Genomic DNA, 22,798 nt, shown 5'->3' with positions numbered 1-22,798 from the left:
GCAAATGCATCGGCTTGTTAAAAGTTGCGCCGCTAATCTCAATAACTAACTTAAATTTTCAACAAAAATATTTATTATTATTTTTTATATATATTAAGAATGCTTTTATAGTTCAATGCACATTCAAATATTTTTATATGGATTTTTCACGATCTAAGCACGAATGGGGGCACATTTTCTCACAGTGCTCGAGTAAATAACTGCCGTATGGAATTGGGGGGTTCTCTGTGGAATTGGATCATGTGAATCGGAACTCAGGTCTTCTCTAAGCTCCTCCCGGTGAAAGTTCCATTCGTCACGAGAACTGAGCTTCAAAGCCAAAGCTTTCGAGCAGGAAAATGAATGATCAAAGGGAAAAATCACTTGAAAAATCACTTGAAAAATCACTTGAAAAATCACTTGAAAAATCACTTGAAAAATCACTTGAAAAATCACTTGAAAAATCACTTAAAAAATCACTCGAAAAATCACCCTTTTGAACGTATGTACATATATCTTGGGTTAAAAACGCTTGCAGATTGTTGAAGTCTTTTTCTTGGTTTATTTTTAAGATGACATTTATGCATGGTATGGACAAGAGTTACGATTAAGATTACCAATAACCTAAGCTACCTCATACGGTTAGAATTACTCAAAAAAAAAAGATTTTCTATTACTATAGATATTAAATCACCTGCCGTGCTTTGCATGTGTGTGTGTGTACGTATGAGCAATATTATTGCCTAGACATTTGACTATATAATAGCTATAAGTACGGACACTAACTTATGGAAGTCTGGCAGTGCTACAGTAGCCAGTGTCCACTGTAACATGTGGTTGACGATCGGCAGCCTAACTACAATTGATATTTCGCTTGATATATATTTTCTTTGCTTTTCTGCCCGCTCGCCCAAAACTATGCAGCACTTTTCATCGTTGGAAGCTCTCTCTATCTCTCGCTGTCTTGTTTCTTTCCCCCGATTTTTGGTTAATATTTGCATAATCCTAAACGGAGGACTCGTAGATGACGATCTGCAGGACCTTCGGCTTGTTGTTCTGCGCCTCCTTGACCTCCTTCAAAATGGCATTCGTGATGGCTTCCAGGGCCGCAATATCGGGACTGTGCTCGTTCTTCTTGCTATTCCATTTGGGCATGGACACCTGGTGGTACACCTTCATTTAGTATCGTATGATTGTGTTTTTTTCTTTAATGGGAATCATCATACCGTAAGCACCTTCTGCAGGGCTGTGTAATCCAGGCCCGTGCCCGCTGTTTCGCCCAAGCGACGTAGAGTCTCCGCCATGGGACCAGATAGCTCCTGGAAAATGGTTAAATTTGGTAAGTAATACAAAGAAAATAGTGCATACTTGTAGAACCCACCTGCAGCTTGGCCCAACTGGTGGCATATTGCCTGCGCACCAGCTCAATGATGGTCGATGTCAAGGCCAGGCCAATGAGAATATACAATGTGCACAGTAGCATGTAGTTGGGTTTCTCTGAAGAGTATGGCAAAATTAAGTAAATACACACGTGAGTGCTCCTACAACCTACTTGGCACCAAATCACCGAATCCGATGGTTGTCATGGTGATGAAACAAAAGTAGAAACCATCGAAGAATGTCCAATCATCTTCCCAGAGCAGGAGAAGACCAGCTCCAGCGGCCAAGTAAACGCCCAGAAAGCCGACGGCCAAAATGGCATAGAACCAGGTTTTGCCAATAAAGTTGGTAAACTTTGGTTTGGCTGGTGGGTTGATATAAGAACATATGCATTTATATGATTAATAAAGTATTCATTCAGCTGCAGCGTCTTCACGCATCATTGCAATAATTGCACAAATGAAATATGCTTAAAAGTCAACGGTGCGTATGCGTAATGCTTTTCAATGCAGCCGCATAATTATCGCTCATACGCACTGTGTACGATTCTGTTTTTATTCCTATGTTATTATTGTATATTACCATTTAATTATCACTTTAATTGGGAATTGCTACCTACATATACCTGTAATTTTCAGTTGGTTTTTTAAGTTACTTACTGGGCATGTGTTTGCCAAACACAGAGACTGCGGTAGCAAACAGTCGACCCCAATCGGCAATCACGGTGAGGGTGAACGGAATGCCGATGAGGGCGAAACAAATGCAAAACACCCGACCACCGGTCGTCACTGGCACAATATTGCCATAGCCTGAAATAGTTGAATAGTAATAGTAATTCAATAATTTAATCAGGCTTACAGAAAATATTTAGATTTTTGGCCAAAACATTGGAAATAATGATCCAAATATGGATTGCCATACCTCGTTGAGTTCGTATTAAAAATTCTAATAAAACTGTATTTAAAATTTGGATTTCTAATTTTTTGTAATTTTTCGCAAATTTTGATGATGTTACCCCTTACCGAAAATGCGAAAATCGACCCAAAAATTAATTTTTCAAAATCCGTCAAAAAGTGAAAGTGATAGTTAGTAGAGGTAATTAGCTGCACAAAACAGTAATTCTTGTACTTTTATGACCATTTTAATATAAGTTATGAGAAAAACACCCTTTGTATAAATCGTATTTTTGGCCAAATGTCGTTTTCCAGATTTAAAGGAATAAAATATTTGTTTTTTTGGACACACCATTGGAAATAATTTTCCAAATATGGATTGCCATACCTCGTTGAGTTCGTATTAAAAATTCTAATAAAACTGTATTTAAAATTTGGATTTCTAATTTTTTGTAATTTTTCGCAAATTTTGATGATGTTACCCCTTACCGAAAATGCGAAAATCGAACCAAAAATAAATTTTTCTAAATTCTTTAAAAAGTGATAAGGATAGTGAGCACTGGTAATTAGCTGCTCAAAATAGTTATTCTTTCGTCTATATGACAATTTTCAGCGAAGTTATGACAAAAATTCCGTTTGTAAATATCAAGTTTTTGGCAAGAGCCGTGTTTCCAAATTTCTTACATCAAATAGTCCGTTTTTTTGCCACAACTTTAAAAATAATAGCGCGAATATGGAATGTTATACATCGTTGAGTTCGTAATTAAATTTTCAATCAAACTGTGTTCAAAAATGCAAATTCTATTTTTTCGCCATTTTTTGGAAATTTTGATGATGTTACCTTACCCCTTACCGAAAATGCGAAAATCGACCCAAAAATGAAATATTCAAAATCCGTCAAAAAGTGAAAGTGATAGTTAGTAGAGGTAATTAGCTGCACAAAACAGTCATTCTTGTGATTTTATGACCATTTTTAGACAAGTTATGAGAAAAACACACTTTATATAAAACGTATTTTTGGCCAAAAGTCGTTTTCCAGATTTATAGGAAGAAAATATTTAGTTTTTTGGCCAAAACATTGGAAATTATGATCCAAATATGGATTGCCATACCTCGTTGAGTTCGTATTAAAAATTCTAATAAAACTGTATTTAAAATTTGGATTTCTAATTTTTTGTAATTTTTTGGAAATTTTGATGATACGCCTTACCGAAAATGCGAAAATCGACCCAAAAATTAATTTTTCAAAATCCGTCAAAAAGTGAAAGTGATAGTTAGTAGAGGTAATTAGCTGCACAAAACAGTCATTCTTGTGATTTTTTGACCATTATTAGAGAAGTTATGAGAAAAACACCCTTTTCGATATTTGAACATTTTCAGCCAAGTTGACACCATAGCTCCATAACACCGTAACTTTCCACCCTTTGAGGATCTTGTTTGTTATTTTAAATAATTTATTAATTATTTATGATGCTTCGCTCACCTATGGTGGTTAACACAGTCGATGAGAAGAACACAGCTTGCAGGATGCTCCATCGCTCGTAGGGCTCTGGAAAGTCTTTGTCGGCCACAATGAGTAGCCCTCCCTCAGCCGCCTGTTGAACGGCCTGCAAAATGGGTTTCGTTAAATAGTGTTAATCAGTGGTTAGCTTGGGGTTTCCCATAGGGGTTCCAACCGCTTCATATTTGGCCAGCTCGAAGGACAACAGCTCGTCGAGATTGTGCACTTCGGTGTTGTTTAGTATGGTGTGCAGAAAGCGCTCTCTGTGCGTTTTCACAATATCCTTCAGATGCGAAAGGCGATCCACTTCCGCAGGACGTTCTAAATGGCGAAATATCTGAAGGAAATATGTGAAAAGTTAGCAAAAAAAAAAAAAAGTTAGGAAAAATAAACTAAATAAATAAGATTTATTTGGGGAATGCAGAATGGGTATTTTCCCAGCACCCAATACAAACGCATTCGAATTCCGCTTAATGTTGAACTTTCCCCCGTGACCTTCGCCCCCGACGACTAATAATAATGATGAACAATAACCTAACGATTATTTTTAATGAGCCAAAGAGGAAGAAGAAAAAATGCCCATTCAGCGGAATTCGAAATGCTATTGTTTGATGTTCTTAAGTGATGGAAAGAAAACGTAAATACAACAGAATCCAATCTTCATTCAATTTCTCGCACATCATCGCTGGAAATTTGTTTAACTTGTAGTATGTTGTTTTCGATATAAAAATAGTTTGTACAAATTGATTTCGAGTTTTATTTTTAACAGCAAATCGAAAGGCGAACCAGACAGCCAGCGAAATGTTTGCAAAAAAAAAAAAGACAGAGAAACCAAATGAATTTGGAAATTCAATTTAAATGTGTCAGACAATTTTTCTTCGGCTCACACACACACACTGAAAAGAAAATGGGGTAAGAAAGATATATGGGCAGCCTTGAGTGACCCAAAGTGTTTCCATCACTTTCCATGACTTTGACAGAGTTGCTAAATGCTTTGCATTCCACGCACGTCTCCATTTTGATTAATTGAATTGGTTGCCCAGTTGCACATTTCTGCACTTGGTTAATTAATTCCCGGCCACCGAAATCAATCCCTCGACCAGCTCCCTGACCAATTTAAAGGCGACAAGTTGTCCAACCTCCAATGGAGCCATCTCATACATATACACACAGATAGATAGATATACTTGCGGCAGGAGCAGGGATACAGATCTGTAATTTGGTTCGCTACATCCGCAGACAGACGAACAGCTGAAAGTTTGCGTCTGTGTTTATTTCTGTGCCGGCGCATAAATTATAATTATTATTGGACATGGGGTTATCCCTGGGCCCTGCCCCATCTGCTGCCTGACCACCCGGAAAACAGGGGGTTCCCCTGAGTTATGATAAGTGAAGGTTTGTGGCAGGGTGAGCTGCACTCCGGGCAGCAAAAACCGTGACTGGTGTTGGTACTTTAAGATGTATCTGCAGGTTGAGATATGCGGGTACTTTAAAATGTATCTACAGGTTGAGATATGTGGTTACTTTAACATGTATCTACAGATTAAGATATGTGGGTACCTTAAAATGTATCTACAGGTTGAGATATGCGTAAGTAAGTAAGTAAGTAACTATTGCTATAACATTATTCTTTGTAAATATGCGTGTGTTAGTTAAAACTAGAAATGTGCTCTACAAACTATACAATTGGGTTAAGCCCCAATCCAAATTTATGACAAGTAACTCGTTACCCGTTTTGCTCGTAAAATCACTGTTTCGCAAAGTGACTTCCTGCCCACAACTCTTCGCCGTGACCGGCTTATGGCACTTGTCACTTTGTCACCCCACTTTGCACACCATAAATCACAAGGAACGGAGCCAGAGTGGGGAATCCCCAAACCCCAAGCCCCATGCCCCGTGCCCCGTACCCAGTTCCCAACTCCAGATCCTGAAACCCCTGACCATCCCAGCCATCACCATACATGTGCCGCAATTAACGCACGACATATGGAAATAATGGAGTGCTCCAAAATGACCACCTGAACCTGAACCACCTTCATGGTATACACAACAGAAAAATTCTAAGAATTCCTAGATTAAATAATTAACAAATAAATTGTATATGCTTGGTTATATTCATTGGTTTAGTATTTACTTGGGTTATAAAGAAATCTATATATCTGTAAACTACTTAATCCATCTATGATATCTAGATATCTACATGATATCTAAGCTATATAGATAAGATTTAAGCTATCTGTAAAGATGTTCATATATATTTCTGTAATATTTATGTAACTATATTTTCTTTCAGCGTTATTCCGGACATTTCGGGAGTGGCAGTTAATATAGAAGTAAAGCTGGCAGCCCAGCTAATCCAGATTGACAAACAAAAGCCCAGAGACCGGAACCAGTTTCGTAATCCCCGCTTTTACAGCTCCTCCCCTTTTTGCTTTTTTTTAATGTCCACTGCGATTTCTCTTCATTTACAAATAACAAAAATGGCAAAAAAAAAAAAAAGAACAAAACCTAGGAAGAAGAAACCCATCTAAAATGTTGCTCGGCTGCCTCCATGAGCAAATAAGTATGGCAATAATGATGTGCGCGCCCATTTAGCGGGCGATAATTCATTTCCGCCGCGAGTGCCCCGAAAAGTGGGCTACGGTCAGTAAACAATCCGTAGACTGGACGGCAGCACCAGTTCGGCACAAGGTCACGGATTGATTCAATACACCATCCTCTGAAGGATTCACTAGAGGGGCGCAGGATTGACTATAAGCAACTTTGGCAACTTTCGGGATCTATCAAGGCTGAACTTTCGGATGAGCAGGGGGTTAGATATAGATAGATAGATATAAGAAAAAATAATTTAGACTTTATTTGAGTAATGAAAGTCATATCTGAATATCATATCTGAGTATATATATAGCATATCTGAGTATATATATATCATATATGAGTTGAAATTGTAGAAATAGAGCAAGATATTCATATATTGAATATTGTATCATAATATCATATCATAATATCATATCATATATCATATCATATCATATATCATATCATATCATCATCATATTCATATGTATTATCAGAAATATTTAACCATATATTTCAGTTCTTATAGGTCTTATATAAATACATATCATTCAGTTCGTATCACTGAACTTACATACCCTTTGTTTAAAAGCCCAATATCACAATGGCCCAAAATCAATACACTACGCAAAAAATAACAATAAATCTTAACCTTGCGTATTTATGATTACTTACCAGAAGCGCACATTATTGCGAGCGAATGCATAATAAATATAAATTGTTATTATTTATTGAAAATTAGTTTCATGGGCGGCAATGACCGCCAGTTGCTCACAGGACCCTGACCCAAGCAAGGAAGGTCTCTCGGCCAGTCCTGCCAAAACGGAAGCGTTGTGAAAATGTGGAAAATGCGGAAAATGTGGCAAAGGCGGAAAATGTGTAAAATGCGAAAAATGTGGAAAATGCGAAAAATGGACAGCGGCGTCTGCTGGGCGCGTTTCTTGAGCTTTTGATTTCGCAGCAACCTTAAATAATGTTAAAAAGAAAGAAACTTCTTTGTTTATGGGAAAAGAGAAAACATTTTCCCACATTTTCCGCGCCGCTGCTGTCGTTCGCGTTTAAAACCGCGGGCGTCTTGTTGATTTTATGAGTTTATGATTTGATACCAAATTAGACATAATTTCCACAAAACTTGTTGTTGCACGCATAAATCGCTGTCAGTCCATTAAGTTTTGATTATTTATTGAGTGCGCCGCGCTCGTCGCAATAAAACCGAATGGCCTGAGGGCTCTTAACGCGAAGATCTATTGTAAGATTTTAACGATCGAACTTGTTAGGCGATTTGATGGCAGTGCCAAAAACCGGGGCATCCACACTTTCGGTTAGTAACTGAGTGAAGGATTAGGATTTAAAAGGGTGTATATAATATGAAATTAAGTATTTATGAGATACAAATCTCATAGGGTTGTGAATCCTTAAAGAACTTTTGAACTAATAAAACTGAATAGAAATGAGTGTGTTTTGCTTCACTCACCTTAATAAATCATTCTGCATGGTGTGACTATTATTTTACAATAATCAACTTATACTCAACTGAAGCGTAATAAATTCTTTGCTGAGCAGCAGAATCACAGCACGGCGGCACTTGGAACAGTTGGATTCCACGCAAAAACCAAAAACACTTCCAGGCAAATCCCCATCCGCATCGTTTCGTTGACACACACACAAAGGAAAAAGGCCCAATTATAATGGTAAATGTATAAACGTTTATGGCTTTTTATTGCCAACGGCACAGCAGCCCGACGAGGACCACCCGCCGTTTGGCCCACTCCATGCTCCATTCGCACCCTGGCCCACTTGACATATTTATGCGTAATTATTATGGCCAAGGCCGAGCAGCACAGAAATATAAAATAAAGAAAAAAAGATAAAGAAACAAAAACAGCAGACTGAAATCGAATTAAAGTCGAAAAGGAATGATAATGCCGGACTGTGGACTGTGCCCCACCTGCGGTTAATTAACCAATTCCGGACACAATGGCAATGGCCGGCAAAAAGGCGGCGAGTAAGTGCCATTCCTGATTCCTGGAGCGCCGGTTTGGATGTTCGTTTTATGCTAATGCCATCGCCTGACCCACATCGGCCATCGCCAGCGGACGAAGCTCATCCATGGGCTGGGCATGGTGGTAGCTACCAGAGATTGCCATCGTTATCATCGGGTCTAGACTCTAGACCCATTCAGCCACATGGCCAGGATGAGCACTTGATTTGCCATCCAAACGAACCGAATGAAATGGGAAATCATCTGAGGAATTGGAAATCAGCAGGAATGGATGGCCACTGCTTTGTAAGCCCAAATGAAGCACATAATAACAATTGCAATTACTTGTTAAGTAGTTAGAGATGATGATCTCTTTTGGCAAATTGCATATTCAGTTTCGAATCTAATTAGTTAGTTTTCAATTACTGGAATATTTCCAAGTAAAACGCAATCTCTACGTTCCACCAAATCACTTGACTCAATCTAAAGCCGACTTTAAGCTCTGTGCGCTGCTTTTGGGTACAACAAATCGTAGTAAAAGCGACGTGAGTGGAGCCCACATTCAACTCAACCTTTGACCCATGCTACCCCCAGAATGACCCACCCTTTTTGCGTGTCCATCAGCACGTGACAAGCCAATGGAGAAGTTGAAAAACCACCAAAAAAAGAGGAAATCGCAGAGTTGGGTGCCATTTGCATGGCACGACAACAAATCAGCTGTTGGAGCTAATATTCATATACATATATATACATTTTATACACTCCAAACACACTTGCCCCCGCCCACCTGACTGCCTGTTTTGCTTCATGTAAGTTCCGCCTTTGATTTGTGCGTTTTTTACCGCTCCGCGTCCGCGATTGCGAGTGCGAGTGAGCCAAACATGGCAGCAGAAAGATTACGCCCGTGGGATCGGAATGGAGGTCTTCGGATTGCGTGCCACATGGAAGGGCATTACAAGGGGATGGTGGGGGAGGGGTAGGGGCAGGGGTAGGGGCAGGGGTAGGGGCAGGGGTAGGGGCAGGGGTAGGGGGAAGGGTGTGGAGGCGGAGGCTGGCGACGGATGCCACTTACGATAGTATGCGATAGTATCGCACAGCTTGCCACAGAATATTGATTGCTTGCTTACCTTTACGTATAAAAACGTTTCATTCAAATAAAAAACTATATATGTATATAAGATAATATAATTTATAATCAAGTTTATAAATAATATTTGAAAGCTTAGAAATAGCGTTAATCCATGCTCCTCTCTAGCAACTTTGCGTGTGCCAATAAGAGAGATTCGTGGAAATAACAAGAAAGTTGTAGTTGCGCCCTAAATATGCAGTGTTTAAAATTGTTATATACCCATTTTCGGAATCAGGCATATATAATGAGTCATGAATTTGAGCTGTCCAAATTGGAAAAATCCCTGGACTCAGTCTCATCTCTAATAAATATTTCGAGATCAAGTGTCTTAATGAGCGAAACAAGAAATGAAAACACACATAATGATTGCTCGAACATAATGAAGTGCTAGGCAAATTTCGTGGACAGCCAAGAATGATAGTTTTTTAATTTTCTAATTATGAGCTGGGTGTATTATGGCATCAGTATTTTTTTTTTTTTTTTTTTGGCAACTGTCCATGTGAAAAAGGGGGGGCGATGGACGCTGACTTTTGATTGACACTGTGCTGTGGCCAGCTGCCGGATGAATTTGTTGACTAATGAGATTGCTGTTCTTGGCTTGGCCACGATGATTTGTGGCTTTCACTCGCGCATATTTCACTTTATTTCATTTCATTTCATTTTATTCTATTTTATTTACTTTCAATTTGCAAGCGATGGCATCATTTCAAGCCATGAAACTGATAGGCTATAATAAGTTGGCCAAAATAGTCTGCTATATCTGGTTTGAATCTAGAAATGGATATTTAAGTTACCACATGCATATGTAAATCATATGGCATTGTTATTTAATAAACAATCTAGCAAAATGTGCAAGTAAATGCTGTCAAAAAATTTAATTTAGCTTAAGAAAGTTACACATAAGTCCGTAGCCAAGGCGCCTTAAGTCCAAGACCTACTAACATTGTCTGAACTTCGCTGGCAATTTACATAATCGACTTGTGTAACTTTCATAACTCGGCACCCCAACCCCGCCCCCCTTTTCAATAAGTTAAACTTTAATGCATTTTGCCGCTTGTCAAAGTTCAGCAACGTATTACATCCATCTATTTACTTGCTGGTGAGTGTGTAAGTGTTTTTATTGTTTGCCGCCTGTCGCTCACTTCTCTTCTTTTTTTCTGCTTCTTGCCAAGGCGGAAAATATGCTGAGTCGCGGCAAACTTTGGCCCAAACGCCGGCACACGCTGCGTATGCGCATTATGTGCATTTAGCGCACACTCGCGGCCACACACATAAAGTCACCATCAATCAACGCCATTTCGACATGCAAAAATGTTGCACGCAACTTTGCCGCGGAAGTGGAATCGGCACATATCAACTATAATATACCCATTAAGTTAATTATTTATAAATAGCATCGAGTTGTACATAAGTTGGAGAATCTAACTTAGCAGCAGGAACATCAATGAACTTCTGCTACGTTTTAGTTAGCCCAGCATGCCCTGTTGATACCCTGGGCAAACCTTTTAAGCATCTGCTTCTTCCTCTGCGTTTTCCGTTCAAAATTGAGTTGCTTCGACTCGGAATCGCGTGCTGCCTGATGTCTAAGATTATGTCGACTGTCGACCTGCGGGAAAGGAAGTAAAACAATCAAAGCCGCGTCAATGTTCAAGTGAAGGTAGGGGCAAATTGGCCCAGTTGAAAGTTGGAGCTGGAGGAGCTGGTGGAGCTGGAGGTGGGTTAATGGGGCTGAGGTTGGCTTGGATTTTGGCTTAGCAGTGATTTTGGTGCAGCACGCAAGGCGCCACAATGGCCGGGACTAAAAAGTTGACCGAGTTCTAGTTCGCTTGTTTTTTGGCCACCAAATTCTGTGTTGGCTCCTCTTGCTGGCATGGCTCTTAACTGCTGGTAATTGGTGCGAATGGTCCAAATGACGGTGAAAGTGTATTCTCTTATGCCAAGGCCAATAAACAATATTCCTTTAGCAGCACATAAACAAATTAATTCACAGAAATTGATGGAATAAATATATAGAAATATTAGACATGCCAAAGAACCCATAGAGCAGAGATCAAAGTCAGTTGCTCATTTAGCTGTCTTCTAGTAGAAGCTATCATATGCTAGAAATCATAATGAGCATCTGGATTCGATCACACGCCCATCGATTCTTGCTAATAAAAATGTTGTATTTCCATTTATAGAACATTATAAATGCGTTTAAATAAATTGTGATTTAAAATTTAAGTGTTACTGTTATAAAATCACATTTTACATACAAAAGAGCATTGATTCAGTTTTTTTCCTTTCCGTTAACTGAAGTACTTGCCACAACTCCGTTTCAATTATGCTAATTCGCCGTCGAACGTTTTGTTATAAGCCACTTCCTCCCACTTCCACCCACTTACACCCACCTACAAAAACCGCAGAATACAAAAAAAAAAGTGAAAATAACAAGACTTTGCGAAGAGCAAGAACAACCAACTCCACATAAAATTGTTTGGTTCTTTCCATGTTGATATTTGTTTTTCTTTATTTTTCCTTGTTGCCAATTTAAATTTCACACCACAAATTCGTTATATTCGCGCAACGAACGAAGCATTATGCTAAGCAAATAAATAAATCAAATCGACGGCAGCGGTAGTTTATTATTTTAATTTGCGCTAATAAATTGTATAAATTATTAATGCCAGCTCATTTTCAATGGCCAGTTTGTTTTGGCAGACATACGGCCAACAATCATCATCATAATTATACAGCGATTCTGCAAATAGTTTACAAATGATTTTCAATTTATTTCCGCGAGCTGGAAGCGCGAACGAGAACGAAATCGAGAAAAAGTCCGATGCAAACAAAGAATTCTTCAAATTTATTTGCTTCACGCTTAAAGATAGAAACCGAAACGAGAGGGGGGGTATGTGGAATATGCTACATGGTAGCATACAAAAAATCACGCATACGCATATTACTCATACGCCTCGTGCGCCGCAAGAAAAAAAAGAAAATAAGAAAACAAGGTGAGAACGATGCGAACAAGCCAACAATGCGGAAAAATGAAAGTGATAGTGATGGTAGGGGGGGTGGGGGTGTTTTAATTGTTGCTATTGTCAAGGGGCGTGTGCGATGTGCCCCGCCCACAAACAGTGACTGGCAAAAAAAAAAAAAAGTTTACAATTTCTTGGAGAAATCATTTCGTTTATTCTAGCAAAGGAATAGTTATTCATAGGCTCGAAATGGAAAGTTATATTATAACTATATAAATCTGCAAGCGCTTATTTACCAAAAAGTTTGCGAATAACTTTCGCTGAAAAAAAAGTTGCTCCGTAAAACATTCGTGTCAAATCCGTTTCTCGCACTTTTAAGTACATAAATTCGCCAAATTTGGGCCAGATTTATATGGGGGCCCAGGGATATATAAATAATAAATCGCATCGTGTAAACAAACAATTAAAAGTAAAAACTGATAAATGCGATGAACCAACTGGCTGGGACATTAACGATTGATTGATGGATCCAACTCTCAGCTTTCAGCTTCCAGCGGATCGGGGCTAACTGCCCCATGCACTTCGGTGACCTGGATCGTCTGTGCATCCACTATATACGAGTATATACAAGATCTGTGTACACAGCCGCTTTGAGTGTGTGCAAGTTAACGAGTTTCCCCAAATGACTCAATTCGATGCATATTTATATCGTATTTTTGGATGGCACACGCGACGGAGGGGCAACTCTCGATTTTTTTGGATATAAATTCATTTCACACTTGGCGACTCGACGCATAAATCTGTCCCATACTTGTCACCTGCCTGTCGCCGCATAATTTGTTAATAATTTTACGGCTCTCCAACTCGCAGCAAACACCCACCCATCCACTCGATGTGCATACTTTCATTCAGTTTATATGTATATTCATTTTCCTGGCCGCTGGCCAAAAATAATTTGTATCTCGTGCCACTTGACACATGTAAAACAAAAGGGGGCCGGCTCATTCTTGCGTGTTAAATTGCCGATGGCTTTCCACTTTTGCGCCCTCGAAAATGAACGATTCGATTCGATTCGATTCGATACGATGGATATGACTATGACTGGCGATTTCCAACTGATCTGATCTGTGTTCCCTTTTTCGGTTGCAAATTGCGCAAATGCCGCTTTGTATGCCACATGCGTGGCAAGGATGAGGGACTTTCGCTTAATACACTTAAACACTTCGAACAGACTTCGTTTATTTACACGCCCATCTGGCAGCGAATTGCCAGGATTGTCATCCTTTTGTAATTTAGGCTGAAGTTTCGGGTTGCGCAAATGGAGCGTACATGATTGGAATTTGCAAGAAGGTAGGTTTTAGCATTAGCAAACCAAATCAAATGGACTTGTGGTCAGAGTGCACAAAGCGAATAACTCAATTTATGTAGCAGTCACCAAAGTAAAAGTGAAATATATATGTTTCATTATACATAGCCACAAAATATATATAATGAAAAGCCGACAGACTAACTATCTTTTGTAATATCGCTTGTTTTCGCTTGTCTAACCTTTGAGCCTGATGGCTGGCCAAGAAAATTTGTCAAAATATGCTGCTAATGTGAACCTGACGTGATTTTCCAGCGTTCTACGAAATGAATTTTCCTCGCCGCGCTTTTGTCCTTTCGCTCGTCTACGTCTTTGCTTTACCTGCTGCAAACATCCGCGTTGGAAATGCGGAAAAGCGGAAAAGCGTCTATTGGGCCGTGCCTAGTTCCTGACTTTTGGCTTTGTCTTTTGCTGTTTTGGCCTGCGTTCAGGGCCAAGAAGCAAATTGGCCTCGATATGAAAAATCATTTCTGGGCAGGCTTGGATGGGTCAGTTAATCAGATAACACCAGCAAACACATGAGACAATCCACATATAAGACAAGACAGCAGGGGTCAAGCAAATAGTTGTCCTAAAGCCAAATACTAAAAACATTACACAAAAAATACCAGATTTAATAGCTTAAATAGTTTATATTGTAATTTATTGAGAATCATTGAAATTATGAGAATATTTACTAAACTGAGTTAATTTTGCCCAGTATCTTTTCATTTTTCCTGGCCGAGCCACTTAAAGATGTTTCCTTTTTATTATTGTTACATATTGCTGACAGTTGCTAATAACTTGGCCTTAGCTGTTCAATGTCCCATGGACAGAAAGGGGAGAAAGTGGGAAAATGGGCTGGGTTGACTTGAGTCTAATTGGCCGTTTTGTTGTTTTGGCCAGCAACTTAATTCACTCGGCCTCTAACTTTTTCCGCCGGACAACTTTTGACAAAGTGAAATTTTTTACACACGCACACAAGGACACAGAGCCACACACAGATAAAGGGAGAAAGCACACATACAACACATACGTGCAGGGAATCGACGACGCCTTGAAGTATGCTACAAAATGCTAATTAAAATGATTTATGGCCACTCATCCCACGAGTTTTTCTCCTTTTTTTTGCCATATGTGAAAGGGAGGCTGTTTGCTGGTAATTCGAGACCCACTCCCCTCGATCCCCTGGGAATTTGGCTTAATTAATAAATAAACTTGCTGTCGTGGGGAAAAAAGGAAGCGAACGCATTAAATAGATAAATGTCAATTGCTTCATGGCCAGCTCGTCAACAAAAGCAATTAAAACTTTATGGACTTGTGCCACCCAAAAAGTGATTTCACTTTAAAGTGGCTCATCTCCGGGAAATGGAGACACCCAAAAGGATGACGCCATAGAAATATTGTTTAAATGTTTAAAAAACAAACATATCAGTATCTTAAATATTGTATTATTTAATTTTTGAATTTAGTAAGCTTTAGATACTTATAACTTTTTAAAACTAACAAAGAGGCTTTTAAATCAACACAAAACTCTATACTTTTACCCAAAATCCAAAGATCATATTTTAAAGCTATGTATTTTTTGGGAACCAAAACTTTTGTTAAAACCAATATCGAAGAAAATGCTAGTTTTTGTCGCTGGTCAAGTGACCGAAACTGATTTCCGGCATCGGAAAACATAGAGGAAAAACTGTGCGAAAACTTGAATGACTTGATATGCTGATGTGGACACTTCCGCTCACGTCGCAGGATTCATTTCCGTTTAAAGGGTTAAGTAAGTGGGTGCGAAATTGCAAACCAAAAGTCGCAGGGTTAACTTTTAAGTTGCCAATATTTTGTATGCCACGTGGCACCTAATTTAAGAACGATTATGATTTGTAAATTGCCATTTACTCTTATAATTTGTATTTCAACAGCTCAAATGCATTCAGTTTATGGGGATGAAGAAAAAGATCAAGCGATTGAGGCCTCTGTAAATCGAAACATAAAACAAATGCCATTCGCCATGTGAATTTGAATCCGAAATAAATTTGATGAGCCATTTAAGTGAGAAGTGCGCATAATTGGCCAACATGTGTTGTGTGGCCAAGAGATTGAAGGGTCCCGTACCGATCCGTTCGTCGGAAAATTCGGCTAGGGCGTAGAATGGGGTCGGGATTCCTCGACAATCCATATGAATGCGAATGTGTTGCCTGATTAATGCACGGCTCTAGTTGCCAGAAATCTGCGCAAATCGCCCGATATATCAGCGATTTGGCCAAGATAATGCTGTGCGATTTCCCATTCGATGTGGCCGAGAGGAAAATATCGAGCAACTCAAGGCGCCATGAATCATCATTAGTTGCCAAGGCGGTCCGTCGATAGAAGTACATTAAAATAGAGTCAATTTGCTAACAACATTTATTTTAAGTTCGCCAGCTCAAGTCAAATAAATGATAAATAACTTAACATCTTAGAAATCAACTAATCTGCGCCTACTTAAGCACAAATAGTCTGCTTTAGATGCTATATATATGGCTATCTCCATCGTATATCCTCTATATATATCAGACATTCTCGATAAGCTTCGACATTCAGTCGCTTGGCTCATTTGGCCCGTCACCCACACCCTCGTATCCGTTTCGCAGTGGCCAATTGTTGTAGTCCGCGGAAATTGAGAGGCAATATAACAAATACCCAACCGGCACGACACTTGGCCATATGTCAAGTCGTGGGACACAGCAATTAGGACTCCTGGCTGACTCCAGCTCCTGCTGGAGTTCCAACATTGCCGCGGATTAACTGCAGCCAGTAAGTAGTAGTTTGCAGTCGTGGACAACTGACGGCATCATTTCCAAATACACATACATATATGTACAAGTGTATATGTATCTATAACTTGGCCAAGAGCTGAAACCACGACGTCATTGGCGAAAATGTAAATGTTTAGACAAGGCCAAGAAGGCCTGGACGTGGTCCACATGATGCACTGCCTCCTGCTCCGCCAGCCAGACAGATTTGGGCGTCTGGATATGTGGCGATATGTGTGCAGTGGCAATTAGGGGAGGCGGGGCACTTCAATGTACAAAATAGTTTTATGACTTAATTTTGGTCTAATTTTTACTATTTCCCACTGCAATAAATTTGCGCTCTGTTTGGGTTATTGTTTTTAATCGCATTTGGTACAGTGTGCGATCGTTGGATTCATAATTTAAGAGTTAACATTTAATTAAATGTGACAGCATTTATGGGTCCAATGTTTTATATTTGATTGGCTTTTTAAATTTGTTGGCATTAGATGGATTTGAAATATTTCTTATGGGCCCAGTTAATTCCCCAGCTCGATTGGTCACTGTATTTATGTGTGTTTTGCATTTCTTTCTTTCCAAACAATTTGAACGCTAGCCATTTTTCGGCTTTTGGCCCAACAACACAAATCATTTTGCATGTTCGCGGCAGCCGCAAAAGGCGAGCCAAAGTGAGGGGGGTGGTGGTAGTGGGGGGAAAAACAAAAATAAATAAATAAAAACATATTGAAAATAATTAAATATTTGCCTAGTTATGTTCGGGTCTGGTGGGCACCGAACTGGGCACACGCGGCGCCCCCACCATCCATTCCTCCAACACATCGCTTACCAATCCGCCCACGCCGCAGTAAATGGACAGGGAGACGAGCAGTCCGATGTGATTGAGCGCCGACTTCCACTTCATCGACTGCCAGCAGGCGGTGCTCCTTCGGCCGCCGGCAGTTCCCTTGGCCACGCCGCCGCTCTCGGCGGCATCCACACGGCGGTCGAGATGCTTGAGCTTCTCCAGCAGCTCGGTGCTGGCCTCATCCTGCGAATCGTACTCCTTCACCGTCACCTTCTTCATGGGCATTCTGCACTCCGTTTCTGGTTGATTTGGCCGGCCTATGCCCAAATTACTTGTGCTATCATTTAATTGTGTATTTTTTTTATAACTACTTAAATTCTTTCTTTTTTTTTGGTTTTGGTTTTCAGGGGCCCGGGCCGCCTTGGTCCTGTGAGTCCAACATTTCGGGGGCACGTCTCACGCAAAGGGGCAACTTTTGAAATGTTTCGCACTCGCGCCAAACGATCTGGAATTCGACGCAGCCCCAGAATCCCGAGGAGAACCAACCGTCAACAAGTCAAAGTTGCGACTGTTTTGCTTTTGGCGCTGCATTGGATACGCAGGGCTCCCCACGAAAGGTGGCCACTTTGGGGGCAAGCATGTGGCAGCGTTGGCAGCGAAACTGAACGAACGTAAAATCATTGAACATTGGAAATAATACATACTTATAATAATACGAATATATAAAAAGGAAAAAACTGAGCGATGGTTGCGTAAGTATACAAACATTTTATTATATTAATTATACAAAAGAAAATGAAAAAAAAACGAGCTTAATTTATGCTGATTGATTAATATATAAGAAAGTTAAGTGTGTGTTCATAAGGCAAGAAACAATTTTTCCAAATTAGTCACAAAAAAATCTCTTTTTAACTGTAGAATATTTTGTGAAAAAAATCATGTAATGTTATGTATTTATGTATGAGTGATTAAGTAATAAAAATAATATTATTTTTGCATAGCTTAAAATAAACGGTACAAAACTTTTCACAGTATGGCAACGTCAAATTTCGAATGTGGCAACATCTTCAAAAGGCGGCAAATCTCAAAAAAGTTTCTCGGCCAATCCCATCGAAAACTGGCAACATATTTTATACATTTTTAATCTGTTTTCTTTTTACATACATACATTTCATGATGATGTACATTAATACATTGAATTTACAGTACATTTAAGATGATCCATACTTAAATATATATTTATATTTATATATGTGCATGAACGCAATTTTTGCTTAAATCTAAGTTGTCAAAAAAAGGGGGAGAAACGAACAGTACGTATTCTTTAAAGTAAAATTAAGGTAACGCTCTGTTTAAGTAGCTTAAACATTGAAAATTGATTTTCTGATTCCGCTTAACCGTTAATTATATTAAAATATTAATTTCCATGGTCTATCGCACACATTTGCAAGTTGAGTGAGTGAGTTGTGTTGATTTTTGTCCCTTATTCAGCAATCATAAGTGCTAAATATTAAAGTATGCACCAATAGCTTTCTCTTGCAAAAATACTTTGGTATTTTCAACGTGAGTTAGCCTACAAATCGAATATGTCTTTAAAAATAAACGTATGACTAATTCTTGATCGTAGGGAGAACTAATTATAATTTCAGTTAACTGTAGAATTTAATCGGTCCTTAATAAAACTGCGTGTGTTGTGTGTGTGAGTTTGTAGCTATGTCTGTGTCCGTGTGTATGCTTCGTTTTGGATCTGTATCTGCTATCTGACTATCTGTTTGCCAGCTTACTACGATTCTAACGCGGTCATTATTTCGTCCAGTGTACCCCTCGAGATTGCATGGCGGCTGGAGTTCAATTGAAAGTCGGGTTCTAAAAGGCACAAGCAGAGCAAATAGTTATTAGAAGGTGCATTCAAATTAACAACTAGGAAAGTATGAAATATTAGCAAGTTCAAATTGCAACTGGAAATTGTGCATTGAGTAAACACTTACACCTAATTAAGATACCCAGACTTGTAGAAAGTACAAAAAAAAAAGCCTATTAAGTAGTTGTTCTAATGACAAATGTACGCAACGGGCGAATGATGATTAAATCAACCAATGGAATGCTTGACCAATGACCAAGTGTCGCTAAAGCTTAAACGTGAGGGTTTTTGGCCTCACAAAATAGAGGAGTTTCGTGAAAAGCGAGACAAATTGAAAATAATCAAAGTAGAAAATAACCTAACAGTCCCTACTTCAACTGACTAATTATTCGTGTTATTATTTTAGATTGCCTTTCGACGTCGGAGAGCGTCTGGCACTTACCGGATAGCTGTTCCCTGATGACGTCATCTATCGTGGCCATGGAATCATCAATGGACGAGTAATATGGCGCCGATGCGCTGCTGGGATCACCATTCACTGTCCTGGGCGCCGAGGGCGGGGTCATAAGCTCGGCCGGAAGTTCGTCTGAATCGATGGGAACATCGATGATGGTTGCTGCTGTTTTTTGATCCTCGTCATCGTCCGACTCTTTGCTTGCATCCTTCTCAGTTTCCTCTATGGCTTGTCCAGCTAGCAGCTTGGCGTTTTCGCTGGCGGACTTAAAGCTGCAATCGGAGTCACCGGAATCGAGACGACTGCGCGGTTTGGGTGTACTCTGGCGGGATAATGGCGTATGCAATTGACGGACATCGTCCAACGACGTCTGAATCTCCAGCACGTCATCTTCGTTATCGTCAGTTGTGGACGGGAGCTGTGGTGGGGTCGGCAAGTCACTGAACTCCTCGACCTGCTCGACCACGTCCTCTACTTTCTCAACCCTGTCTTCGTTCGTTGGTTTTCCTGGAGATTCGCCGGGCTTATCGATGGTTTCAGCTGCTTTTTCCTCCAGATTTTCCTCGTCCTCGTCTAGCGAAGCTTCTTCTTGATCATCTTCCGATTTTTCCTCCTCTTCTTCTACTACTACTCTTTCCTTCGCCTCATCTGTATTTTGCTCTGTTGCATCCTCAATTTGTTCTTCTCTATCTCTTTCTACTTCATTTGTCTCAGTTTCGTGTGCGTCTCCCTCTCGCTCCTCCGTTTGGATTTCCTTCGCTGGTGGTTTGATTTGGTCATCAGCATCGGAGGATTCAATTTCCACATCTGGTTGTGGAAGTACACCCTTAACAATCTCATTTGAGTTTTCCGTCTTTTTCTCCTTTTTCGTTTGCGTTTTGTCAGTCGTCCCCTTTTCCTTTAGCATCTTGTCCGTCTTTTTGTTTGAGCTTGCTTTTAGGGGTTTTGTCTGCTTTTTTTGTGCATCCTTCTGCTTTTTCACTACCGGCTTTTCGTCCTCATCATCACTGATAGTCGTGGTAAAGGATATCTTCTTTTTCTTGGGCGGAGGCGTTCCAGATCTCTGGGACCCCGGCACATCGTTGGGCACTGGACGTGAAAATGGAGAGAATTGCATTAGTTTTAGCTCAATTCTTCTTTAATTTCATTTGGTCAAATCCTGTCATAAAAATAACGAAATCATTTAATAACAAATGAGACACGATTAATGCGATTACATTCAGTTTGATGTCGGTTCAATTAATGAATCTACCTACCTATATACTCCTCATCGTCGTCATCATCATTATCTTCATCTCCATCTGCACCAGACCTGGAGGAGTTGTTGTCTATGCTCAGGCGGCCCAACCTGCGCAGCTGCACATTCTGGTTGGAGCGCTTGAGCCTTCCGACCACGGGCGTACCGTTGCATGAGCGGCGCCTACCCCGCTCGCGTGAGCCTCCAGAAGATGGCGAGAAGAGCGGCGTGGAGGTCAGTGCTATGTCCTCCAGCACATTGCCAGTGGCATCCACACGCTGCAGGCGTGTTGGTTTCGGAGCTCCTCTCGATGAAAGCGAACCGAAAGTAGCCCGACGTGATGGACCCCCGGGACTGCCCAGAATCTCGACGGCCTCGCTGAAGGACACCGCCTTCTTGGGATACCCCTTCCTGAGACCGCCGACGCCAATGGGTGGGCAGTTGGCAGTTGGTAAACGCGTCCTCCTCACCTTCACCACACAGCCAAAGAAACGCGCGCCATAACGCTTAACCAAATCCGGATCGGTGTTGCGGCCGCGACCGGAGAATCTCTTCGCCCTGATCTTGGGCTTGGGACTTGGCTTCAGTGCCGACTGTGTGCTTCCAGCCCTCTTGGCCAAACTGGGCGGCGGTGTATGAGCGCGCAACGAGTGGTTCAGAGCACGCTTTTTGGCGCCATTCTGCAAAGGAACTTTGATGTGGAAATTGGTCTGCGCTGTTGATGATTTTTGTTTCTTGGGTGACGTTTTTTTCTTTTTGGGCCTGCTACGGCCACTAGTAACGCTCTGGTTAACGATCTCGGGCACATTGACAAATGATGAATTGGCCAACGATTCGACGGCCGAATCGATTTCTGGCTGTTTCAGGCGACGTATTCGCACCCGCACCTTTCTCTTAACGTTCGGCGCCTGCTGATCGCTGAACATCTTCTGCTGAGCCTTCGTCTTGGTGGGACCGACCACCATCGATTGCTGGTCCTCCTCGAAGGCCTCGCCTACGTCTTCCATGGACACTGTTGTACTCTTGTTGTGTGGCGTCGATGCAGAGACAGTGGATTTCCTCGTTTTTTTCGGTTTTGAGGTAGCCACGCTCTTACGACTCTTCTTGTTCAATAGCTCGTCGAGATCGTCGAGATCGTCGAAGGATGTCTCCGAATCCAATAGATCAATGCAATGTTCGACTTTCTTCGATTTTCTCGTCGTGTGTAAGTCGTTCTCGTCCACGTTTCCACTCTCCAGGAGGTCTGACAGAAAATGAAAAAAAACAGAAGACGTTGTTGATTAAATTTTGAGGATCGCTAGCCAATTTACAGGCAAACAAAATTATGCTTAATTTACCATTTACGTCGATTGGCGAATCGGGCGGTATGGGCGACGGAGTGGAGAGTTTGGTGTCCACCGGATTAATAGTTTGCGGCGGCGGCGCCGCTTTGACCATATCAAAAATATCCATTATCGCAGGATTCCGCCCTTTGCGTTTTTCCCACGAAAATGAAAATTAGCAAAGAGCGCAGATTTCCCGCTTTAAAATATACGGTTTATATGCGCTTAGAGCTGTGTGTTTTGCTCAATTATTGGGTCCACTGTACCACGGATTAATTGTGGCCCGAGGAGCACTCGATTTGTCCACTTAATCAGCAGATTCCACCTTTAAAATCGCGTTTGCATTCAGGCAACTTTTCTTATTAATTTTACGCACTCCTAAAGACGCCATCCAGCCGATGTGACCGTGCGCAGAGACCGCGAAATTATTTCACCGCCTCGGCGCATTTTTATAGGTTATTTATGGCGCCAATTTATTTTAAATTTATCAACAAAAAGCCTATTCCCTATCATTAAACGACAAAGATCATCAATTGAAATGCCGATCAACAACCTAACTCTGAGCAACCTAACTTCATGAAGATTCATACTTATCTCTCTTAC

The 22,798-nt window shown here is 40.6% G+C and overlaps 2 protein-coding genes across 3 annotated transcripts; both read right to left on the bottom strand.

The window, feature by feature from the left end:
• Positions 1-518: 518 nt before the first annotated feature.
• Positions 519-17,892, bottom strand: LOC6619865 (TWiK family of potassium channels protein 7). The gene is made up of 8 exons (XM_032724959.1): positions 17,364-17,892; positions 3,929-4,090; positions 3,736-3,859; positions 2,019-2,168; positions 1,532-1,723; positions 1,361-1,476; positions 1,206-1,298; positions 519-1,140 (listed from the first exon to the last, which is right to left on the bottom strand). Exons 1-8 carry the CDS (start codon positions 17,604-17,606, stop codon positions 985-987), a joined length of 1,236 nt encoding a protein of 411 aa, XP_032580850.1. The 5' UTR covers positions 17,607-17,892; the 3' UTR covers positions 519-984.
• Positions 17,893-18,447: 555 nt separating this feature from the next.
• Positions 18,448-22,618, bottom strand: LOC6619864 (serine/arginine repetitive matrix protein 1). Of its 2 annotated transcripts, XM_002044041.2 has the most exons (4): positions 22,211-22,615; positions 20,893-22,116; positions 19,625-20,725; positions 18,448-19,187 (listed from the first exon to the last, which is right to left on the bottom strand). In XM_002044041.2, exons 1-4 carry the CDS (start codon positions 22,323-22,325, stop codon positions 19,105-19,107), a joined length of 2,523 nt encoding a protein of 840 aa, XP_002044077.1. In that variant the 5' UTR covers positions 22,326-22,615; the 3' UTR covers positions 18,448-19,104. The 2 variants fall into 2 exon arrangements, with proteins under 2 accessions (XP_002044077.1, XP_032580849.1); XM_032724958.1 differs by lacking the exon at positions 18,448-19,187 and having other exon boundaries at positions 20,718-20,795; positions 22,211-22,618.
• Between the last annotated feature and the right edge of the window lie 180 nt (positions 22,619-22,798).

The sequence above is a fragment of the Drosophila sechellia genome, chromosome X, assembly GCF_004382195.2.
Source record: "Drosophila sechellia strain sech25 chromosome X, ASM438219v1, whole genome shotgun sequence".
Taxonomy (NCBI): domain Eukaryota; kingdom Metazoa; phylum Arthropoda; class Insecta; order Diptera; family Drosophilidae; genus Drosophila; species Drosophila sechellia.
Note: the sequence above shows the minus strand (reverse complement) of the source record. Positions and strands in the feature narration are given on the sequence as shown.

What these genes read in the sequence shown, in the direction of transcription:
- LOC6619865 (XM_032724959.1), bottom strand. Translation starts at nt 17,606, where the DNA reads ATGCCCATGAAGAAGGTGACGGTGAAGGAGTACGATTCGCAGGATGAG. An exon ending in GTTTGGCAAACACATGCCCA is followed by an intron (nt 1,724 to 2,018) that starts GTAAGTAACTTA and finishes TCAACCCACCAG; the next exon opens with CCAAACCAAAGTTTACCAAC. An exon ending in CCCTGCAGAAGGTGCTTACG is followed by an intron (nt 1,141 to 1,205) that starts GTATGATGATTC and finishes GTGTACCACCAG; the next exon opens with GTGTCCATGCCCAAATGGAA.
- LOC6619864 (XM_002044041.2), bottom strand. Translation starts at nt 22,325, where the DNA reads ATGGATATTTTTGATATGGTCAAAGCGGCGCCGCCGCCGCAAACTATT. An exon ending in TTCGCCAATCGACGTAAATG is followed by an intron (nt 22,117 to 22,210) that starts GTAAATTAAGCA and finishes ATTTTCTGTCAG; the next exon opens with ACCTCCTGGAGAGTGGAAAC. An exon ending in CATCAGGGAACAGCTATCCG is followed by an intron (nt 19,188 to 19,624) that starts GTAAGTGCCAGA and finishes TGTGCCTTTTAG; the next exon opens with AACCCGACTTTCAATTGAAC.